The 23,685-nt window shown below is 44.2% G+C and overlaps 1 protein-coding gene across 2 annotated transcripts; it reads left to right on the forward strand.

The window, feature by feature from the left end:
• PRR36 (proline rich 36) lies at positions 1 to 22,461 on the forward strand. 2 transcript variants are annotated; one of them, XM_070739575.1, is made up of 7 exons: positions 1 to 131; positions 8,795 to 8,883; positions 9,580 to 10,061; positions 10,898 to 10,952; positions 14,661 to 14,815; positions 15,649 to 18,171; positions 20,195 to 22,461. In XM_070739575.1, the coding sequence occupies exons 3-7, from the start codon at positions 9,653 to 9,655 to the stop codon at positions 20,605 to 20,607; spliced, it is 3,555 nt and encodes a 1,184-aa protein (XP_070595676.1). In that variant the 5' UTR covers positions 1 to 131; positions 8,795 to 8,883; positions 9,580 to 9,652; the 3' UTR covers positions 20,608 to 22,461. The 2 variants fall into 2 exon arrangements, with proteins under 2 accessions (XP_070595676.1, XP_070595677.1); XM_070739576.1 differs by lacking the exon at positions 1 to 131 and adding an exon at positions 215 to 292.
• Positions 22,462 to 23,685: the final 1,224 nt, after the last annotated feature.

Raw genomic sequence — 23,685 nt, forward strand, 5'->3', positions numbered from 1 at the left:
GGGTGGGGCAAGGGTACAATAGCCGCCTCTTGCAGCCGGGAGACAATCGATCGGCTCAGCCCCGCGGCCTCTTCGCGAGGAGTGACATCATCCCTTCCAAATACCAACCGGCGCTGCCATTGGCTGGCCAGGTAACTGAGAGCTGGGCATTTCTGCTTTTTTTTCCTCCCCCCCTCCCCTCCCCTCCCCCCGCCCAAAGCCTACTTTGCTGTGGCTCGCCCTCTTAACACACGCCCAGTGCGAGCGGCCGCCGGCAACTAGCGAGCGGCACCCACCGGCCTCATCTCCTAGAGTGAGTTTCTGCGCTGCGCCGGCGGAAAGACGAGCGAGATAAGCAGCCGTCCACATTGTACTTGGGCTGGGGGGGGGGGGGGAAGGACCGTACGGAAGCCGAAGCTCCCGGCGTGTGGCGGTTCCGAAGAAATTGCAAGCGAGGGGGGGGGGGGGGGGCGCGACACGCTGGGTGACTCTCTCGGTCCCCCCCCCCCCCCGCCGTGCTGGGCGCTTTCGGGGAATGGCTTGTGGGAAGCGGGTGGCATGGTTGTGAAAACGAGGCGGCGGCCGCTGCCGCGCGTCTGGAGGCGAGCCGCCCTTGCAGGTGCAGCGGGAGACCGAGCCGCGCCTTGTTTGGGTGGGCTGGCAAAGGCTATGTTGGCTTTGTTAAAACCGGGCAATATTTTATTGCAAGGGCTTCTTTTGCCTTTCCGCCCGAAAGGAAAGTCAGGGGATGGATTCGGAGTCTTTTCTGGCCATGAAACACCCCCCCCCCGTTCCCTTTATGGCTACCTCGTGTATATATGTGTGTGTGTGGAAGGAAAGGCGTTTGAACCCCGTTCAGTTTCCACCTCGCCTCCGCCTGCCTTGGCGTGGCTGCCCCTGCTGAAGTTAAAAAAAAGAATGGTGGTCTGTTTGCAATCTAGGTTTGCGGCTGGTTTGTTGGATGGGTGGATGGCTTGGTCCGGGTTAATTTTTTTACAAACGGAATTCCAGGCGGTAATTGCTTTGAAAAGGAGATTTTTTTGGGGGGGGGGGGGGGGAGGCGTCTGTGGAAGAATCTTGGCGGAGAAATGAAAAAAGCCCGAACGGTCCCCCTACCTCTTTCCTAAGTCTCCATTGAGAGTATTTTGGGTGCCAGAGGCGCGGTCGCCGGTTCCGTTTTCTTTGTTAAGGGAGGGGGGGTCTACGGTGGTGATGGGCGGCAGCCTCGCCCTATGCTGCTTTGTTGGGAAGAAGAGTTATTTTTTTGTTCCCCTCCTTTAGGAGTAAATCTCATCTTTAAAAAAAAAGAGTGTATTCCCACAGTTTTTTTTAAAAAGCTGAGAGAAATTGTTATTTGCTCATTCACCCGCAGCCAATTGATTTTTTAAAAAAAATCTTCACATGGTTCTCAGCTTCCATTAAACAAAGGAGTTGTGCTCTTCTAAGGAGAAATCTATATAAAGGCTTCTTCTAGTTTTAAAATGGTCCTCAAAGGTGGGGATATGTGAACATTTTGTATTAAAAATAGAAAGAGGTCCCTGCTCTTTTCCGAGTTGGAGTAAAGGCTAGGGTAGCTACTAAGCAAGACTAATAAGGAATGAGTAGAATTGAAGCAAAATGAGGCTGTGAATGAATTAGCAGTTTTTAAAATGACTTGAGGTGTTATAAAGAAGGGGAGGAAACCTTGACAGTTAAGATAATGGATGCTTCTTTGGGATACAGTATATTGTTTAAACCAGTGTTTCTCAACCTTGGCAACTTAAAGATATTTGGACTTCAACTACCAGAATTCCCCAGCCAGCATTTGCTGGCTGGGGAATTCTGGGAGTTGAAGTCCAGATATCTTTAAGTTGCCATGGTTGGGAAACACTGGTTTAACCTCCTATTTTCCAGCTGGCACTTCTAGAGGGCACCAGGTTGGGAAAAGCTGCCCTAACTTTTGTTACCAAAGAAACAGAATGAAGGATTTTTTTTTTTTAAAAAAAAAGCCCTGATGAGGTGAAGAAGATGGACAGTGGAAAAGAGTCAGTGTGCAAACAACCGATTTTAGATAGTGGTAGAAAAGAGAAAATGGTTTCCAACTGGAACTGTTGGCAACAGATGATGGGAAAGGTTTATGAAACTCAGTTCATGGAGGTCAGGTGAAGAAACACAGATATTGCAATTGATTGTGATTTAAGTGTAAGGAAGTGGTGCTGGGGAGGAAGAGAATCATTTAATGCATTCTGCTTCAGTTCTGCAGTTGTTGAGATTATAGAAATAGGGTGGGTGTAGAAATCATGCCTGTGCTATCCTTTCATTCCCTTCCAGCACCACCATCACAACTGATGAAGTTTCTGGGGTGAGAAACAAAACACTTTTTTCTTCTTCAAGAGGGAAAAAAAGCCCACTTTCTTTTTGAAAAACCACCTTTGAGACAACTATGACCTGGGTAGCTTGAGACTCTCCCCAGACTATAGAAATAAAATAAAACGCCATGAATTACTAGGTCTTTGATCACAGTGGTGTTTGTTTTACTGCCTCTCTGTCCTCGCCATAAATGTTAATAGGAACCTACAATTAACTTGTTCTCAGCTTATCTGTTTCCTACGGAAATTGTCTGCTAGCTCCCAGTTATCTTGTTCATTAATGGGCAGAACAATCGTGAGCATCTTCTCCTCCTCCAATTCCAGCTGCACATGGAACCATAACAGCTTCCTCCCTTTTTATTCCCATGCATTCTGTTATCTCTGTTACCCTTCACAACTGTAAGCTACAAAGGGGCCTCTCGTTGTCCTTTCTGTATCAAATCTGGGGAAAGGTTATGGTTGAAGGCTAGCTAAGCGAACTATTTCAACAGCTGGTCAGAGGAGGGAATAAAATACATTCTTCATCAAGTGAGCAGGATGCTATGGCATCTTATGTAACCCTGGTTTACTAGGTGTATAAAAAGCTTTATTAAGTTTAATTAAAATTGCATTTCCATGTTATGTTCTCCAACTTCTGCATGTACATTCTGTGCATTGAGTGGCTCTCCTGTGAAATTTCTTAATTGTCTGCCTTCTAACTACATAACTGGGTCATTCTTTGTCAAGTGGACCAGGTGTCCACTTGATTGATTTTTGCAGCCTTATTTGAAAAGAAACCATCACAAAAACAACATATATGATAGGAAAAGAGGTGCTCTTTCTAATGAAATAAAAGTGAAGGTGATTTAAGGTGAGAAAACAGAGCTCTGTTTCATCACCTTCAATCATCTTCATTTTTATTTCATTAGTAAGACCATGTTTTTTCCTATCATATATGTTGTTTTTGTGATGGTTTCTTTTCAAATAAGGCGTCAATTTCACCTGGTCCACTTGACAAAAATGACCCAACTGTTTCCTTCAGTCACCGGTATATTTGCCAGATGCCTTTTCCTATAGCAGTAGCTTTCTTCAGCCTCGGTGCATTTTTCCTCTCGAAATAGCCAGGTTGGTTAGAAACAGTGGAAGGTGCAGTCCCATCACATCTACACAGCGCAAAGATCAGGCAGTCATCTTTTCTTGTGTGCTGTACTAACAGTTGCTATGCATTGTCTCAGAATGCTTGCGTATGCAGGTTGACAAGACCAGGTGGCTCAGATGAGAATTGGGGAAAATAAAGAAAACCAGGGATGATGTAGTTCTCCTTTGGATCGTCCTAGATGTATAAGTGTCACCCTGTGGCTGACTTGGGATACTTGGTTTGGCATGACAAATACTAGGTTTATTTATTTATTTCTTCAATTTCTATGCCCCCCCAACTCCTTAGGGACTCTAGGCAGCTCACAGCAAAAATATAAAACAATAATACTGTGTTCCCTTGACTTTCGCGGGTCCGACATTCGTGAAAAGTCTATACCACAGGTTTTTTTTAAAAAAGTAAAAAATACTTTGTGGTTTTCCCCCCTACACCATGGTTTTTCCCACCCCATGATGTCATACATCATCGCCAAATTATTAATAAATAATTATGTTAATAAATATTAGGATAATTAAATATTTTCAATGGTGAGTACTAGTAATAATGGTGAGTAATAATGTAAAGGTTGTTAAGGGAATGGGAAATTGTAATTTAGGGGTTTAAAGTGTTAGAAGATGTCCTGCGATACTGTTCATAGCCAAAAATAGTGTAATTACTTCCGCATCTCTACTTCACCGAAATTTGACTTTCACAGGCGGTCTTGGAACGCATCCCCCGTGAAAGTCAAGGGAACACTGTAGTACAAAAACAGTTAAACCTCTGCGTACCATTCGTGGCCGGATCTCACTGGTTACCACCATAAGATCAATGGAAAAGCCAGGTCTTTACTGCTTTCTGGAAGGCCAATGGGGTGGGGATAGTCTGGATCTCAGGAGGTAGCTGGTTCCAGAAAGCCGGGGCAGCCACAGAGAAGGCCCTTCCCTGCAGACTCGCAATCCAAAACTGACCCAGAGAAGACTAACTCTGTGGGCTCTTACCGGTCACTGGGAGCTATGTGGTAGGTCTTGAAGATAGTCTGGCCCTAAGCTATGTAGGACTTAACGAACAACACCTTGAATTTCGGACGGAGACCAATTGGGAGCCAGTGCAGTTTGGAGAGGATTGGTGTAATGTGGTTGTACCTAGGTGCACCCCCAACAACTTGCACAGCTGCATTCTGGACCAACCGCAGTCTCCGAACGCTCTTCAGGGGGAGCCAGAAATGGGTTCCTGGAGGGATGGGGGGAGCATTCCAGGAAAGAACTCTGCATCCCTGACGCGCCCGCCCTCTGGAAGTGAAATCCCGCGTGAGGACTCTGGCGCATGTGAGATTTTGCCAATTTTCAGCTGTTTTTGCTTAGCAAAAACAGAAAATTGGTGAAATCTCACATGCATGAGTGGCCTCGCACAACATTTCGCTTCTTGTGCATTCGCAGAAGCCGGATCGCACACCAACCTGCACACGCCCATGTCAGTCTGCGAGAGCGCGCGGGTCGCTCTGGAGGCAAGGAACGCCCGCCTTGGGGTAGCCCCCTGTAGAGCGCGTTGCAATAATCTAACCATGAGGTGACAAGGGCATGAGTGATTGCGAGAAGAGCCTCCTGATCCAAGTAGGGTAGATCACTTTTTTTTTATTTATTTATTTATTTATTTATTTATTTATTTATTTATTTATTTATTTATTTATTTATTAGATTTGTATGCCGCCCCTCTCCGCAGACTCGGGGCGGCTCACAGCAATGATAAAAACAATATACAGCATCAAATCTAATATTAAAGTTTAAAATAACAATTTTACATTAAAAAGCCTAAAACCCCCAGTATATAAAAAAGCATAGAACACAAACATATCATACATACAGCTACATAGGCAAGGGGGGATCTCTCAGTTCCCCCATGCCTGATGGCAGAGGTGGGTTTTAAGAAGTTTACGAAAGGCAAGGAGGGTGGGGGGGAGCTGGTTCCAGAGGGTCGGGGCCACCACAGAAAAGGCTCTTTCCCTGGGTCCCGCCAGACGACATTGTTTAGTCGACGGGACCCAGAGAAGGCTAACTCTGTGGGACCTAACCGGTCCTGGAGATATGCCTTTATAGGTCATAACCAACACTTTGAATTGTGGCCGGAAACTGATTGACAACCAATGCAGACTGTGGAGTGTTGGTGTAACATGGGCATACCTAGGGAAGCCCATGATTGCTCTCGCAGCTGCATTCTGCACGATCTGAAGTTTCCAAACACTCTTCAGAGGTAGCCCCATGTAGAGAGTGTTACAGTAGTCGAACCTTGAGGTGATGAGGGCATGAGTGACTATTAGTAGCTAGCAACCCTTTGTATTTTTTTTGAAAAACTAGGATGATGGGCCAAAGGAGTCCAGAGATATTCTGGTAAAACTAGACAACATTCCACACAATCTTGCATGAACTAGTAGAGAAGATGCGGGCTGGGCCATGTGATGGTTTAATGGATACTAGATCTGTTGAACACTTACACATTAAAGAAAGTACTGAGTGGCCTATCACAGGGCTCTGTTTTTGGCACTGTGCTATTGAACATATTTATTATTTAGATGATTATTTAAAAATAGCATTACCTTTGCAGATGATATTAGGGGGTAGCAAAGTCTTTGGAGGACAATTTCAAGACTGAATTGGATCTTGTTCAATGGGCGAAATCCACAAAACAAATTTCAGTAGAAAGACATTTATTTAAATGTTATTGGCTGTTCAGCTCTAATGGAACTCTCTCCAACTCTGGGCAATATATAAAATTTAAAAATCATAAAAACAGTGGCAAATGTTAAATCGAAAGGCAGCTCAGGATAAAATATTCACAAAACAAAACCCACAACACAAAAGAGGAGCCATTAACAATGAGAACTGTCAACCCCAGGCCTGGGACCAGAGCCAGGTTTTTAAGGCTTTCCAGACTCCCTGGAGAGAGAGAAAGAAAAAACCATCCTTATCTCTTGGAGTGTGTGTGTGTGTGGGGGGGGGGGATGCTGTTCCAGACGGTGGGGGCTGGAACAGAGAAGGCCCACTTCGTAAGTCCCACAAGATACCCATATTTAATGGAGATCTGAGTGCACCTGCTCTGCTTAAATACACTGGGTGGGCAAAAAACAATTGGACATAAGTGATCTCTCAGATATCCAGGCTCTATGCCATGCAATGCGAATGAAAAGGTAGGAAAATTGGGGTATAGTGAAGGATGACAGAGTACATAGCAGAATATCTGAATGGCAATATGGAAGAGGCAAAGTTGATCCAGAAGCCATGGCAAGCTTCTAAACAATGGAAGAGTTTGCTTTGGAATCTCAGGAGGGGCTGGATAACCTTCCATTGGGAGTATTGTAGTTGTTGATTCATGCATTGGATGAGAGACTGCATGGCATAAGGGTGATCTCTTCCTACCCCGACCTTCCATGGTTGTGTGATAACTGCAGCCTTGCTTATTGCATCCTCAAACCAAATTAGAGTAGAGACTGGTAATGAAGCTTGTCCTGCTAAATCCTCACTTGGAGTGCTTTGTGTTGAAGGGAGAGAAGGGATATAAACGTGGTGTATTGTCAATTTTACAATAAGGATGCCTCTGGGTATGACTAGTAGTTGGTCCAAGCAGCGTACATGCATGTGCTGTTAGTGGCTTGGACTCCTTTCTGCCTTCAGGGTAGCCTGAATTTAATACTTGCTGATTCTGTTTCTTTTTGTAATTAGTGATGTTTCTGCCTTCTTCATCACTGACAAACTTCAGTCTCGAAAGACTGTGGTACCAGGGGTAGGCTACTGCCTGGACGGGGGTGGGTGGGAACGCAGTGGGGTAGTGAAAACGGAGCTCCACCCCAGAGCACCAGATTTGCACTGAAAGATGTTGAAAGAAAATGCATAAGCTATGCCCACAATGTGGTAGTAAAAAGTTTGGTAGCCCTTCCCTGCATTGGGCTCTGGAAAGAGTTCCTAAAACATCATCTAGTGTGGCCACAAAGGCCAATCTGAGAGTGACAATCCCTTCCACACTGAGGGCAAGTCCATTCTGTCCCCTGCCCGGCCCCCAGATTTCACTGGTTCCAGGACTGCCTCTTCGCCTGCGGAACAAGTCTCTCCTCGAAATGTAGAAGGCCATGCTGCACCTTTAGCCTCCAAGCTGAACGATCAGAGGTCAAGGTTTCCCAGCTGTTAATGTCCATTCCCAAAGCCTTTAAGTCTGTCTTATCCTTATATCGCAGCTGTGGTCTCCCTCTAGGGCAGTGTTTCCCAACTTTGGCAACTTGAAGATAACTGGACTTCAACTCCCAGAATTCCCCAGCCAGCAAATGCTGGCTGGGGAATTCTGGGAGTTGAAGTCCAGATATCTTCAAGTTGCCAAGGTTGGGAAACACTTCTCTAGGGCACTTTCCCTGCAATGATTCACCATAAACCAGATCTTTCCGAATCCGCCAATCAACCATTTTCTGCTTTATTTGTTTCTGCCTATTTTCATAGATGGACAATTCACAAATTAGCACAGATACTAGGGGAATAAGCAAGATGAACACTAACATTGGAAGTTTGTGTTGTGTGCCAGTTATTAAATTTGTATGCCTCTCACAGATAAATATGCATCAATGCTTTCTGTAATAACAATAAGAGAGAAGAAAAGCTCCCATTTCCCATTCAGAGTCTCCTTTATCACCAACATTGTAGACTCTGGAAGGGCAAAGCCTCCTGATTCTGAAAGCTAATTGCTTCTGCCTCCCACCCCACCCCATATACACCCCCCCCCCATCCATTTGTATATGTCGTAGAACTGCTGGGTCAATTTCCTTTGCCATGTTCTTTTTATAGGAAGTAATACTTGGAGGAGAGCAGAAGTGTTGTTGTTGTTGTTGTTGTTATTATTATTATTATTATTATTATTATTATTATTATTATTTCTTTTATATTCTCTTAGATGAAAATGAATCTTCAGTGTGTATAGGGATCTAATTTCAGTCTTTTAAACTGAGCTTTGATTTGGATCCAAATAACAACAATAACAGAATTGGATGGGACCTTGGAGGTCCTCTAGTCCAACCCCGTGCTTGGGCAGGAAACCCTACACTACATCGGACAAATGGTTATCCAACATCTTCTTAAAAACTTTCAGTGTTGGAGCATCCAGAACTTCAGGAGGCAAATCATTCCACTGATTAATTGTTCTAACTGTCCAGAAATGTCTCCTTAGTTCTAAATTGTTTCTCTCCTTGTTTAGTTTCCACCCATTGCTTCTTGTTCGACCATCAGGTGCTTTGGAGAATAGTTTGACTCTTCCTTCATTGTGGCAGCTCCTGAGATATCTGAGATCTAGTGGGTTGTTTTTTTGTTTTTTTTAAATGCAGCTCCTGGCAGTGTGCGGTCTGAATAAGGTTATTCACCCTTGCCACAGCAAACTGAACATCGCTTTGCTCTGACGTGACCTCCCTGGAAGGTGAGTTTGTGATACCCTAGCTATTATTATTGTAGGTCCTTTCAGATATCAATATTGTTGCAAAAGCCTGTGACAATAAAGTAAGGGGAGTATCAGTGAATAGGTGGCGGCTTATATTCAGATTTCCTTGGGTGTTTTGTCACTAGTAACTTCAAACCCATTTGCATCCAGTGCCATTTCCCACAATCAGTAAGGGGGATAGTCATAGTTTCTCTATACAGTGCTACCTCTACCTAAGAATGTCTCTACTTACGAATTTTTCTAGATAAGAACTGGGTTTTCAAGATTTTTTTTGTCCTCTTCTTAAGAACCATTTTCCACTTACAAACCTGAGCCTCCGAAACTGTAACCAGAAAAAGCAGGGAGAAGCCTCCGTGGGGCCTCTCTAGGAATCTCCTGGAAGGAAACAGGGCCAGAAAAGGCGGGGAGAAGCCTCTGTGGGGCCTCTCTAGGAATCTCCTGGGAGGAAACAGCCTCCACCCTCCCTGTGGTTTCCCCAATTGCACACATTATCTGCTTTTACATGAAGAATTCCTATGTGAAAAATTGCTTCTTCTTACAAACTTTTCTACTTAAGAACCTGGTCACGGAACAAATTAAGTTCGTAAGTAGAGGTACCACTGTATATATCCGAGTCTTCTTGGGGGTCCAGCAATAGGCATTGTTTGGGTCACCTTGGTCGTTCTCCTCTTTCAGAACCAAAGTGAAAATTGCAACCCGCCAAGTCATTCAGACGCATACCACCTGCCTGGAGCCTGTGAATGTGAAGATGGATGACGGTGGCAGAGCTACTAGCAGAGCCTCAGTTCCGCAGACGAGTGGGGTGGCAGCTGTTAGGAAGAGAGTGCCAACTGCTTGTACTCTTCCTGCCAAGCAAAAGGCCAGCAAGGCCCCCCAGCCACCAAAAAAGGTTCCCAACAAGAAGCAGCCCACAGCCCCTGTAGCTGGTTCTTCTTGTGGAGCTTCCAAAACGCTTGGAAATGGACCTTCTCGTAAGGCCAACATGCAGCAGCCAAAGGAGCTAGCATCCAAGCCTAGTAAAGTTGACAACTTGTCTGCTAGAGTGACAATGAAAAAAGAAACAGGGGACAAGGCAAGTGGACCCAAGACTTCAGAAAAATCAGCTAGAGAGAAGGAAACGCCACAGAAACCCCCCAAAGTGACCACGCAGCCCATAGGTATGCTTTGCCGGTTTTTCAGCATGGAGTAATTCACCCTGGAACCTTTGATGCATTCCTGCATCTTTTGAGGATGGTTTTAGTCATGTTTTTCAAAGTATTCTAAACTTACTGATTTGTTTAACTCAGAAAAAGGTATTGAGAGTCATCTAATACAGTAGTCCCTCACCTATCGCTGGTGTTACGTTCCAGACCCGGCCGCGATAGGTGAAATCCGCGATGGGGAATTTATCGACTGATAGTACTTATTTAAGTATTTATATTGTAATTGTTTTGTAAGTTTTCATTGTTTTAAGTGTTTATAAACCCTTCCCACACAGTATTTATTTTAGATACAGTATTTAAATACAGTATTTACAATTTTAGATATATTTTTTTTTGAAAAACCTGCCGATCGAGTTCGGCGGACTGTTTAAATCTGCCGATCGACTTCCTCAGAAACCCGCAAACCAGCGAAGATCCGCGAATGATTTTTCTCATTAATATTTCTTGAAAACCCGCGATGAAGTGAAGCCGTAGTAGGTGAAGCGCGGTATAGCGAGGGACTACTGTATTAGCTGTTGGGAAGAATGCAAGATGGATCTCTTTTCCTAGATCCCTAGATGTGGGATGGCTTTTTATAACCTTTAAAACCAGGCAAGCGGTATTCCCAGCATTAAACTCTGGTAGCCATAAGAATTCAGAATTCTCTGATGTTTCCTTAAAAGCCACGAGTGCTGTTTAATCCTGTGAAAAAGAAACCCTCCCTTGTCCTACATTCATTAGATAATTCTTGCATGTGTTCATTTCAATTTGTCAATTAATTAAGTTGTTGCCTTTTTTTTTTCTCCCATCAGCATCAAAAGCACCTTCCCCAAAGCCAAGCAGAGCTGAACAGACTAAACCCTCCAGGTATCCGCTTCGGGTATAAGTTTCAGATGCACCAATCAAAGAGTTGGGATTTTAAATGTTCTGCATGAGTGTGCTGCTTTGCGCAGAAATGCCAGGTTTCTGAGGTTTAAAGCAGAGTCTTGGTGGAGGGAATAGATATGAAATTATGGTGGGAGCAATTGTTTGTACATCAATATAATGTATTCCTTCAGACAGGTCAGGTTGCTTATATGGAAAGCATATACAGGTGTTCCATTAAAGCAGTCTTTGTAGCATATGACTGTTATGTCTGTATCTCATTAGAAGCCTGGATTTTTGCAGGGGCCACTCTGGCACTCTGTCCATTGCACCACTGTCTCTCTGACATCATAGCAATGGGATATGACCCCAATTAAAAGCGTTAGAAAGAAAGAAGAAAATATAGTAAGTGGTTCTCAACCTTTCTAATGCCGTGACCCCTTAATAGAGTTCCTCATGTTGTGGTGACCCCCAACCATAAGTCTAGCACCAATTCTCCCAACAGAGCTTTAAGCTGATTGGCAGAAAGGTCAGAGGGACACCCCCACTGTAAACGCCTGATTGGTCAGATTGTAAAAATATGCTCCAAGGTGCCAGAATAGAAGCTTTAGTCCCTAACACCATGGGAAATTTGTCTTTCCCCATGGTCTTAGGCGACCCCCATGAAACGGTCATTCGACACCTCCCCCAAAGGGGTCCCAACTCCCAGGTTGAGAACCACTGTGACATAAATGGTACACAACTGTATTTAGTTCGGTAGTGTAATAAGAGTAAATCATACTAGTAGCAGAATAGGGGGCTGCCAGCTTATTGGCGTTAAAGCCAAGGAATGCCTCTATATCAAGGCAAATCGCTTAATTGTCTAGTACAGTGTTTCCCAACCTTGGCCACTTGAAGATATTTGGACTTCAACTCCCAGAATTCCCCAGTCAGCAAATACTGGCTGGGGAATTCTGGGAGTTGAAGTCCAAATATCTTCAAGTGGCCAAGGTTGGGAAACACTGGTCTAGTATACAAGTGTACTGTACTATAGTATACTATTCCATACTATCACTGATGCAGTGGTAAATCTAATGAGCACACATACAATATCAGTGGATAAAAGTATTGAATGAGCTGTTCCAGTGCAAGAGCTTCAGTTTGCTGGGATCTACTGTCCTGAGCCCAGGTAGCTGGACTGTCATGTTCCTGGCCTGGAGTGCTGCTGATCTATGCAAAGTCTAATGTTGTCTGTTTGTAACAAGTCCTCATTCCATCATGATGGACCAACAGGTATATCTGATTAATACTGTAACTACAATTGGTTAGGTAAAGGCAGCAATGCCCCCCCATCTTAAACCTGGCTTGGTGAATTTTGGGGCCCACGGTTGGAAAGAAAAGGTGGTGTTGATCTGTCTTGAGACCTTAGCCATAAGCTGAGTTCACTATTCCTCAGATAGCGGGGTGTGAATGCCTATGATTTAGATTGGATTGGTTGCTGCCACCAAAATCCTTTCCTGGGCTCCTGGATTTATTCTTAGGCTTACGATGGAGAGTTCTTTCACCTGAAGGACTTCAACTTCTGTGGCCAGGAGGTCGTGGCAATCATGAGGTTATTCTAGGAAATTTTAATCCCTGTCCATGCAGAAGGATAGATATGGAAGCCCTTCAAAGCAGCCGTTCACATTTGGAGGGAATTTCTATTATCTCTTAGCCATGATTAGATCACATCCTGGCCCGAATGAAATTGACAGTCATCCTTTTGGATTAAATTGCAGTCTTGCCATGTTAGTTCAGATTGCTTTTGGCCTGTGACAGTAAAGTGGATAGGATGATTTCCATGCTCACCCTATTTTTTGCAAAAGCGGGTGAAAAATGGGGCACACAGAGGGTTTGGGAGGCTTGCAGAGTGCTGGGGGCAGGGAGGACGAAAACTTTTTTACCTCTTTTACATCTTAATGCATCTGATACACCAGTGGGTCTTATAGCCCGAAAAATATGGTCATTCAGCCTTCCTGCAATTTGGTGTTTTTCAGAAATGTTTTAGACTATAGCTTAGAATTCTCAATCAATATGTAAAACTGGAGTATTAATTAACACATCTAAAGGGCCTCCAGTTAGGAAAGGATGGGTTAAACCACACCCTAAACCAGTGGTTTCCAACTTTTTTTTGCCCATGCCCCACCTAAGCATCTCTAAAACCGTCATGCCCCCCCTCCCCATGGCATATAAGTCTTACTATTCAAAAAGTGAACTCCTACTCATGTGGAGGAAGCCTAAAAAGGCCATTAACTTGGTTAAAACAAGGTTCAAATCCCCCCCCCCCCCCCCGGGGCATGGGCCCCACATTGGGAACCAGACCTCTAAACTGTATTTGGGGTTGTGTTAGTTGTGTGGAAGTGAAGTGGTTATCTGAAAGAGAAATCTCAGTCCAGCCTTAAATGACAGTGTCAGAGAATGCAGTTGGAAACAAAGATTTGGGCAGAGATCCAACATTCTGAAATTCTACTTGCTCCAAATTACAGATAACTGAATATGTGCTCCAATTATGTTGCTGCAATCTCAATTTTTTGCCTCAGCAAAAATTAGGAGGAAGAGGAGATGGATGAACAGTAAAGGAATAAGAGTAGGTTAGAATACAGTGATACCTTGTCTTACAAACTTAATTGGTTCCAGGATGAGGTTAATAAGGTGAAAAGTTCGTAAGACGAAACAATGTTTCCCATAGGAATCAATAGAAAATGCTGCAAGCCCAAAATTCACCATTTTTGCCAGCCGAAGTGCCCATTTTCGCGCTGGTGGGATTCCCCTGAGGCTCCCCTCCATGGGAAACCCCACCTCTGGATTTTGCGATGCTGCAGGGGAATCCCAGCAGGGGAATCCCACCAGTGTGAAAACGGGTGCTTCAGATGGTAACGGAAGTCCAGAGGTGGGGTTTCCCAACGAGGGAAGCCTCAGCGAAATCGCAGCATCGCAAATGCTATGATTTCGCTGAGGCTCCCCTCGACGGGACACCCCACCTCCGGACTTCTGTTACCAGCGAAGCGCCCATTTTTGCGATGCTGGGATTCCCCTGCAGCGTCGCAAAATCCAGAGGTGGGGTTTCCCATGGAGGGGAGCCTCAGGGGAATCCCACCAGCGTGAAAATGGGCGCTTCGGCTGGCAATGGAAGTCCAGAGGTGGGGCATCCCAGCGGCGGCAGCGGGCTTGTAAGGTGAAAATAGTTTGGAAGAAGAGGCAAAGAAATCTTAAACCCCAGGTTCGTATCTCTGTATATGCCCGGTGCAGGGAATCTGAAGTGACTCCAGTTCAGATACTGAAAATAATTGGAGGAAATGGCTCCATGGCTATTTTGTGTCATTTCTCCTCTGCCCCAGTTTATTCGAATACAGGAAGATGCCATCCAATGCAGGTGGGCAGGTAGGTGGGTAGCTAGAAGGAATATATTCAAGCTGTTAACCAAAATGGAAACATCCCATCTGGTTCTTGATCTACTGGCTGAGATAATTGAAGCTTGTTGTTGTTTTAAAACTCTAGTCCTTTCCTCTTTACTGCAAGTGTTAAAAGCTGGTACTTTTCAGGATAAACTTGGCCCGCAGACTCTGAACTGGCAAAAGCTGCAAGTGCATTTGTATCGGGGCACTAGATTGCTGAGACAATTGTGCTTTCTATGTTTTCTGAGGGTTTGGACAAGGTGTTCTGCTGTGCATAATTGTTTGCTGTCTGTTTCAGGACTTGGTTGCCAGGATCAAAGAATTCAACCTCATCCTTTTTAAACAGAACTCTGACTAATGATAAGAATGTGGGCAAACCTAAACCAACAGCGCCACCTGCTGGCCAGGCCACATCAGCACAGCAGCAGAAAAGCACTCTGGTGGCACAGAGAGGTACATATAACCTGCGCTCACAACACAAATGCCCCATCTGCCTTACCAAAACCTGAACTTTGCAATGTCTAAATGGGAAGAAATGTTATATACTACATATAACTGGGAGTTGTCAGGCTAAAGGCAGGTTTTTTCCCCAGTATTTTTTTCAGTGATTTTAGTTTTCAAAACATAGAGCATTATTTTACAGTTCAAGGATCCTAACTCTCTAAGAGCAATCAGAATTATCTATGTTGCAAATGGAGTATCAGGGCAGCAAAGGATAGTAAGTTCTTGGCAACTTTTTCCCCACGCCTTAGAGAATTAGAACTATGTTGGATCATTTTCCCATAATGCTTTCCAATGTTTTCTTTACTTCACCTTCCATAATTTCCAATTGTAGTGGCTTTCATTGGCACATAACAGCTTTTGTTGGTGTGACTTCTGAAGAGGTTGTGCTGAATTCTAACTGCCATGAGAATTGGCTAGCAAAACCACAAGTGATTGGAATAGTTCATATTCCAGATCTGGAGAAATTAGGGAAGTCACTAAGCATTAAATACTTTAAAAAGTGCAGCTTATTCCAAAATAGAGTTGAGGCCTGCAAAGAACAAGGATCAAAAATTACAACATCGGTAAGCCCTTTGAGAAACCACTGAAGCATGACCACTATATTATTCTTATGAAAGAATCAGTTCTAAATTGGAAGATTCGTGTTTAATTGCCAGGGAATATGAACTTTAAAGCAGAAGGGCAGAAATAAGCCTCAGGCTGCTGGAGGGGTTTCAGGTATTCTGCATAGATGAGCTTTTCCGAGTCCAAACAAATATGTAAAATGTCTTTTCTTGCTCCAGATGCCCCTAAAGCTGCCACAGTTTCAAAGGCCAAGGTTACAAGCTCCAACTCCTCTGCGAAGACGACAGCTGCCTCAAAGCCTCCCAAACAATCGGCCTCCAAATCACAATCTGAGCAGAATCTCAGAGAGAAGAATGGGACCGCACCTACGAACAGCAGGTTTGCAACAAAGAAATTTTTAGACTCCGGTAAGCCCAAAGTTCCAGCCAAGGCAACTGGTGGGAGTCTCCATCCAACCACAAGAGCTGCTTCTTCCAAACCTCTGCCACCTTCAGGCAGAGGTTTGGTGCCTGCCGGAAAGAAGCCCCAACAGACAATTGCCAAAGAAAGGAATGGCAAGAAAACCCTCAAGAAAGCAGAAAGTGCTTCAAACAAGGATACAGAGCTTCCAGAAAAATTGGAATCTACAGCAGCAGAAGAAACTGCTGACCAGCCACTCTCCCAGGAGACTGCAAGCTGTTGCATAACAGAAGTAGGGATGGAGCAGATGGAACCAGGAGACTTGGAAGAAGCCAGAGCTGAACAGACGGACATTGACGCTTCAGAAGGGCTGCCGCCAGCACTCCTTGAAACACCCCTGGTCTGCCCTGGACCACAAGATATCGCTGTATCCTCTGTTAGTGAGATGCCTCACTTGACCACTCCTGATGTCCTGGAGCTACATGGCGATGGTGGTGACGAAACACATAATTTAGAGCCAGAACTCCCCAGTGAAACATCTCCTCCCATTCAGGTGGAGCTCTCTCACCAGATGTCTCCGGCAGAAACCTTACGGTACGAAGGAGGAGGCATGGACTCTGAGCATCTCAGGAAACAAACGTCTCCTTCTGATGCTATTCCAGTGGCTATTGAGCAGCCCTTTTCCTTGCACAAGCCTGACACACCTTTTCTTGAGGTACAGCATATGTCATCAACACCCTTGCCAGCTGAAGTTTCCCAGTTTGTAATAAATGAGTCCATTCCTATGCTTGAGAGATCTCCTTCTTCTGAGTCCTTGACCTTAGAGTCTCAAGTCCTGGAAGAGGCTCGAACTGTAAAGCTCGTAGTTCCCGCAGAGCCACAGGAAGAGCCCAGTCTTTCAACGGAGAACTCTCTCTCTGTTAGCCAGTTTGACCCTACCTTAAAAACTGTAGCACAGTCTGTAGCAGAGGGCCACAATGACAGCTTTGAATTGGAAATGGTGGAGGGGGTAATGGATTTGTGTGAGGACCCCGAGGAAAAACTCCAGGAGGAAGAGATATCTCCAGAGGTAGGGTTTGAAAGGCTGAAAAGCCCCCTAGACCTTGCAACGGGAGATAGTGAGCTTGCACAGAAAGTAGCCACTCCTCAGCAGATGGGGGATAGGCATTGTGTCCCTGTTCATGCTGAAAATGAAGAGCTAATGGAAATCCTGCAAGGAGAAGATCATTTAATAATGGGAGCAGCTACTCAGTACCAAACCCGCCTCCCTGTGTTTATGGCAGCAACCTCAAGTCCTATACAGTTGCCCGGAGAGCCTTTTGCAGGCTACGACGATCAGTCTAGCAGCTTAGATGAGTATCCCACCATTGGAGAACTTGAGGATGATGAAGTCATTCCAGAAGAATGCATGAGTGACGTGAAACAAGAAGAGGCCACCCAATACGAAGCGCCAGACCTCTTGTTTCAACCTTCCAGGGAGCTCTCACCAAATAGTGGCGCCGCTCAGCCATCAGTGCACAAACCCCAGAGCTTGCCTTTGAAGAGCTTGGAGTTGCTACAAGGCTACGCAAACGAGTTGGCTGAAGTTCCAGAGCTGCTGTTGAGTAGTGCAGGGCTGAAAGCTCTCTCCCCAGAGAAGGGAGGCTCATCTTCCAAATCCAGCACCTTAAGCGGGCCTGATCTGTTATGCAGGAGTAGTAGTGAAACTAGTACACCTGAAGAACTGCGGGAGTACGACAGCAGCTCTGGAGTTGAGTCTAAGTCGGATGAAAAACTGGAACAAACCTGTCACCAGCTCCCGAGTCCCTTGGAGGACCTCCCTGGTGAACTGGATCTGGGCATCCACATGGAAAAGGGAGATGATGAGGCAGAGACCCTGCCAGCAGATGAAGTCCTCGGAGATCCACCTACCGAACCCACTGTATCCTCCGAGGAGGAAGCCGAACTGGATGCAGATCTTCTGAAGGAAGGATTTTCCAAGGCCGTGTGCCTCTTGACATCACCTCTCCCAGCCAAGTCACACTTGCCCCATTCAGTAGAGGAGTCTGACGAACCAGGTTCTGGCGACGCCGGCACAGAAACTCCAGCTTCAACCAATTCTACAGCTTCATGTGATGTCTTTGGTGCCTTCCATCTCCATTCGACTGACAGCTGCGGCAAAAGCCCTGGCCTTTCTTCCCTGGACAGCGAAGAACATTCCACTGAGGGCACTAAGGAGACCTCCGGCAAGATCCCCATGGATTGGGAGCAACACTTGCACATTGCCGCAACGGCCCTGAAGACTGGAGGGCATGAAGAAGAGCCGTCACAGCCTCTCCCTGCCACTCATAGTCTGGCTGCAGGTAATGTATAGAAACCCTGCCCTATCTGTGTTGGATGGGCCAACCTGTGGTATGTTAATGTGCAATAGTAACCTGTAGAGAATGGAGATGGCTTCCTTCCTTCTTGTGTAGCTGTTCTTCCTTCTGTGTCTCTAGCCAAATGGGCATTTTCTTGTTTTTGTGTGTCTTAAAATCTTTTCTCTCAACTTCTTACAGACTTCTTTTGGGAAACTTGTGTACATTTTAGTGGTGGGAATAAACTTCTTAGCCTCTCAATATGTAAAATAAAGCATCACTTTGTCTATCTGATGTGGCCTGTATTGTTTTTCCAAGGAATCTCTCTTCTCCACCTACCTGTCCATACCAGTTGCAGTTTTTAACTTGGAAAGAAGGGTGCCAAATAAAATAGTTGTAATGACTGGTTATGATTGAAGTCCCACTAGGGTGTTGTGGGTATAAGAAACAAAATAACAAATACCATCTAGAAATTATGGGGTTTGCTGTATATGAATTGGACAAATATATGAATGGCATATGGGAGAAGCCAAACTTCATTTAGAATATATGAATAAGTATCATGAAAGTTTGATCCATCAGAATAGCTTGAGGTCCTCATCCTGTTCAGCAGCCATGAGCCCCGGGGATGTCTTCTTTAATTATCCTTTGGTAAAAGTTCATATTTGCAATTTCTTCATGCCATTGGAGTTTGCATCTTTTGGTGCATTGGGCTCTGAGAACATTTAGAGAGCAGAGCAGAGATTAAGCAGCACAATAGGGTTAAGAATGCTTGTGCTGTTAGATGTTTTATGGGGCTCACCATTAATTTGATCCAAGTTATCCAGCAGTCTGAACCTGCCTTTCCTCTGGAATCATGCACATTTGTATGTGTAGGCAAATATCCCAAACTTGGGTGGATTCATTAAAATACGAAGCCAAAACCAAACATGCCATACTGGAGTTTAGAATAACACGAACTCAGCCATAAAAATCACGTTTGTTGCTTATACCCTAAAAATCAGGACTAAATTTAATAGATTTTTGATTGAATGTTAAAAAAAATTCCCGCAACAAAAAGAGCTGAGCATAAGAAACTATTGAAGCGATCATGTTTCCACCACAGGAAGACGAGACAGCCATTTGTTAAGAATACTCTGCTTTCCTGGAATGAACAAAAGGTTGATTAGCTTAAACATCTCTTGCTAATTAATCAAGGCAGATTTCCTTTAATGAAATGTCAGTCATTAAATGTAATAAAATGACCACAATTATTCTACAGGGCATAGATTCCATCTTTTCAGGTCATTGATGTATTGGAAGGTCACTGAGAAAAACTCACATTGCAATTTCCTGTCTTAGCATGTTTGTGTGCTGAAAGATTCCTGGATTCAAAATTGATTCAGCTTTGATATCTGCTTCAGTATTCATAATTAGATAAATTTTGGTTTACTAATTGGTTTGCTAATAGAAGCTGAGAAACAAATTAAATCTTCAAGTCCTTCAACTTCTCGTTGTTTCATTTATTGCTGGTTGATTGAACCTGGAACCAAGCAGTCCATAGATAAATCAGATCCTGATAAAATGAAGTTTTAATCAGTCCTGAGAATCCTTGCATCTCTCTCTCTCTGACTCTGATTAGGAGGGAAGCTATTCAGGAAATAAAGGGTTGCTGATTTTTATATATGTCTTCCAAAAAGGTAGCCCCAGCAGTTCTCATTCATAGCCAGTGGAGCCAACTAGCAGTACACAAGCATGCAAAAATTGTCTAGTAATGGAGACATGCCCCAATACAATCTCTGTACCCGTTTTAAAATAAATTAGTTGGGAACACAACATTTATCAGCCGAGCATTGGCACTATAACTGCAATGGACTATATTTCTTGCAAATCTGAGAAGCACCTCCCTTTTTTCCCCCTTTTAAAACCTAGCCTCTTTCCACTGTCCCTTTTCTTTTTTGTTCTTGTCTGTCACTTCTTTTTTGTCTTGTGACCACTACCAATCCTGAGGGACATCCTTTCCAACCCAAGCTCCTTGCCCTGTTTGTAGGTGACAATGGGGCTGGCTTGCCCTTCCCCTGGGATCCATGTCCTCCAGAGATCCTCTCCACTATCTATGAAGTGGAAAGTGGTGCTGAAACACCTGGCCCAGATGAAGAGGATGGGAGCCGTTGCTTGCGTGCCACCTCCCGACAACAGGCTCTCCAGCTAGAAAACATCCAGGCTACAGTCGTGCAGCAGCTAATCAGCCGAGCCCTGCTCTTGCCAACAGAAGCACCTCCTGGGGCTGCCAGTGGGAAGGGGCCCATGAACAGCGAAGCGGAGATTGACAAATGGACCGAACTGATCTCCCCTTTGGAAGAATCTCGAGCCAGCATCACTTCGGTGACAAGCTTCTCCCCAGAGGACATGTCATCCCCCCATGGGGATTGGACGGTGGTAGAGGTAGAATCCTTCCACTGATCATTTCCCCCCCCACCCTCACAAGTTATTTATATATATTATATACAGGGCATTTTTTTTGGAGGTGAACCACTACTTTTCATCCAAGTGGATCTATTAAATGTCCTGGAAGGGTCAAGTATTAGCTGACTGGAGATACTGCTCTTCCCCTTCATCTTCAACAGCTAATGGTATGAATAGTTAAGCACTTGTGAATTATAATTGCTTTTGCCCCAGGCAGTTTTAGGTCTTGGATTGTTTTTGGTTCAGCATACTGACCCACCTTTCAAGTTGGGGACTTCCAGGGCATTTCTGGGGGGAAGGCCCATCTTTATTTAGTTATAACATGTGAGTGTGCCAATTATTGATATCACTACCCATCAAACACGATAAAAATAAAGCTTCCTCCCCCACCCACCACATACTTTGGTAAGCGCTCCAATATTCTTCATTAATGAAAGCTTATCAGTAACAGAAGATACTAGTGGCCTTGATTACTGACATCTCCTTATGGAGAGTATCGACATTTGGTTGCCAGGCTGACAATATGTGATGTGGTTTTGTTTTGGTCATAATAACCTTTCAAAACCAAATTACCTGGCAAAAGGTGTTTTATCTTGAGAGGTTTTTTTTAAAGGAAGTAGCATCTCACACAATACACTTAGGACAAACCCTAACAGATGAAAGTGTATATTATCAAACAGCTGGATTTGCTCGGTATGTTTGGCACAAAGGTCATGGATGACATTAAAAAAGTAGCTTAAATGGGTTGTGTGAATGTAGCCAGCATGGAAGAGCAATTTACAAACGAGGAAATCTTAACTGTTTTTGAATGATTGGAGTACCTACTATTTAGAATGTGGTCACTCTATGCCTCTTGTCTACTTCTATGAAGTGGACAACTCAGTAACATATGCAACCTATACAGTGGCTGGAAGATACTTTGGATTCAAACGGAGATGTACTTTAGCATCCTAAATGAGACTAAATAAGAAAAGACTGTTAAAAGAATCAGTTTTGGATTTATTTTTTTTTAAAGATGCAACTTTCAGACCACTTGAACTGAAATGGAAAAGTTTAGAAAATGTAGGGACCACATTTCATTTTAATGCAACTGATTCTTATACGTGCTGTAGCCCAAAATCCCTGCTTATGTAGCTATAGGTAACTCCATTATTTTTTCTCTTTGTCCCAGGGGTTATTCCTGGCCAAAGTGTATGTGTGTCATTGTGAGGGGCTTTCCTGATTTGATTGGGGCCAGTGGGATGAGGAATGTCTGGCACAACTCTTAAGTTGTGAATTACAATTCCAAGCAGCCTCTGTCAATTAGTTCAACATTAAGACATTTTTCAGTAACATCTAGAGTCATAAGATTGGCTCTGGCGTTTGTTAGTAAGATAGTATGAAACTACACAGTAGATACCTGATGATGGTGTCCAGCAATTGCTTAACTATTCCCTTTAGTTCTGCCACATTTTTTTTGTTGCTATATTTGAGAGTCTACATTAAGCGGTCTAAAGTCAGAGAAAGAGATCATGATCTAAAAGTTAGGTTGCCCTTATAACTTACTACCAGATAAACAATGTGAAGAAGCTTTTTCTAATTGCCATATTTAAAAAAGGTACTGTACTCACTTTAAATTAAGCTAATCGGTTGCAATGCTGCTTCTCATGAAATGTGTTTTAAAAAATGTTTATCCCAGTTAATACTGCCATCTTCCTGTACCTGTCTTCCCAGTAGTTCCTCTAGTTAACATTGATATTGAGCCTTATTGTCTGTAACAAAGTATTGATATGTGAAACTTTTTTTGTAACGTAGCAAAGTGTGATAAATTATAGATTTTTTAAAAAAAATAAAAAAATAAATTTAAGGTTATCCTGCTGTTCCTCTTTGAAAAATGTTTGGTTTTTAATAGTCAGAAATAGGCAGTGCAAAATTTGTTACACTTTTAATGACTCGGGGCTTCGAGTTTACCAAAAGTCTACCAAAAACAAGGTAGTTGATTACTTGACTTGTTCTTGAGAAGTCACTCTGTAGAAAGCAAATGGCTAAACTACAATGGCTGTAACTGTGCTTTAAATATATAAAAATTCTAGTTAGGCTTGAAGAAGTTAACAATCTGATTTTCCAATGCTTAGGTAGTCATGATTGCATAGACATGTGGAATTATGTCTTCTCCTATGGCGGAAATCTCTCTCTAGTCCTTTTTCACTTAAGCTGTTGTTCAATCGTAACAAATGCCACTTGCTGAGCTAATGTAGCTGAGATAAGTTTTAGTTCTTTAACTGGAATTGTGGACAAGGCCATTGCAGCTGTGAGTTCCGCCACCTGTTTGCTGGACCAGTGTCCCTCCTGGCTGGTTTCGGCCAGCAGGAAGGTGACACGGAGCTGGGTCCAGGAGATTGTCAATGCTTCTCTGAGGGGGAGGGGTACTTCCCGGCTCCCTACAAGGAGGCACTCGTGCGCCCCCTCAAGAAGCCTTCCCTGGACCCAGCCGTACTTAATAACTACTGTCCAGTCTCCAACCTTCCCTTTATGGGGAAGATTGTTGAGAAGGTGGTGTTGCTCAAGCTCCAGCGGTCCTTGGAAGAAGCCAATTATCTAGGCCCTCAGCAGTCAGAATTCAGGCCCGGCTACAGCACGGAAATTGGTCGCGCTGATGGATGGTCTCTGGCGGGCCCAGGATAGGGGTTTATCCTCTATCCTGGTGTTTCTTGACCTCTCAGCAGCTTTCGATACCATCAGCCATGGTATCCTACGACTGGAGGAGTTGGGAGTGGGAGGCACTGTTTTATGGTGGTTCTCCTGCCTCTCCGGTTGGTCGCAGTCAGTGTTAGTGGGGGGTCAGAGGTCGACCTCTAGGTCTCTCCCTTGTGGAGTTCCTCAGGGGTTGGTCCTCTCTCCCCTGCTATTTAATATCTACATGAAACCATTGGGTGAGATCATGCAAGGCCTGGGGTGAGGTGTCATCAGTATGCTGATGACACCCAGTTGTACATCTCCACCCAGTGTCCACTCGGCGAAGCAGTGGAAGTGATGTGCTGGTGCTTGGAGACTGTTAGGATCTGGATGGGTGGGTGTCAACAGGCTCAAACTCAA

This window comes from Erythrolamprus reginae, chromosome 2 (genome assembly GCF_031021105.1).
Source record: "Erythrolamprus reginae isolate rEryReg1 chromosome 2, rEryReg1.hap1, whole genome shotgun sequence".
NCBI lineage: Eukaryota > Metazoa > Chordata > Lepidosauria > Squamata > Dipsadidae > Erythrolamprus > Erythrolamprus reginae.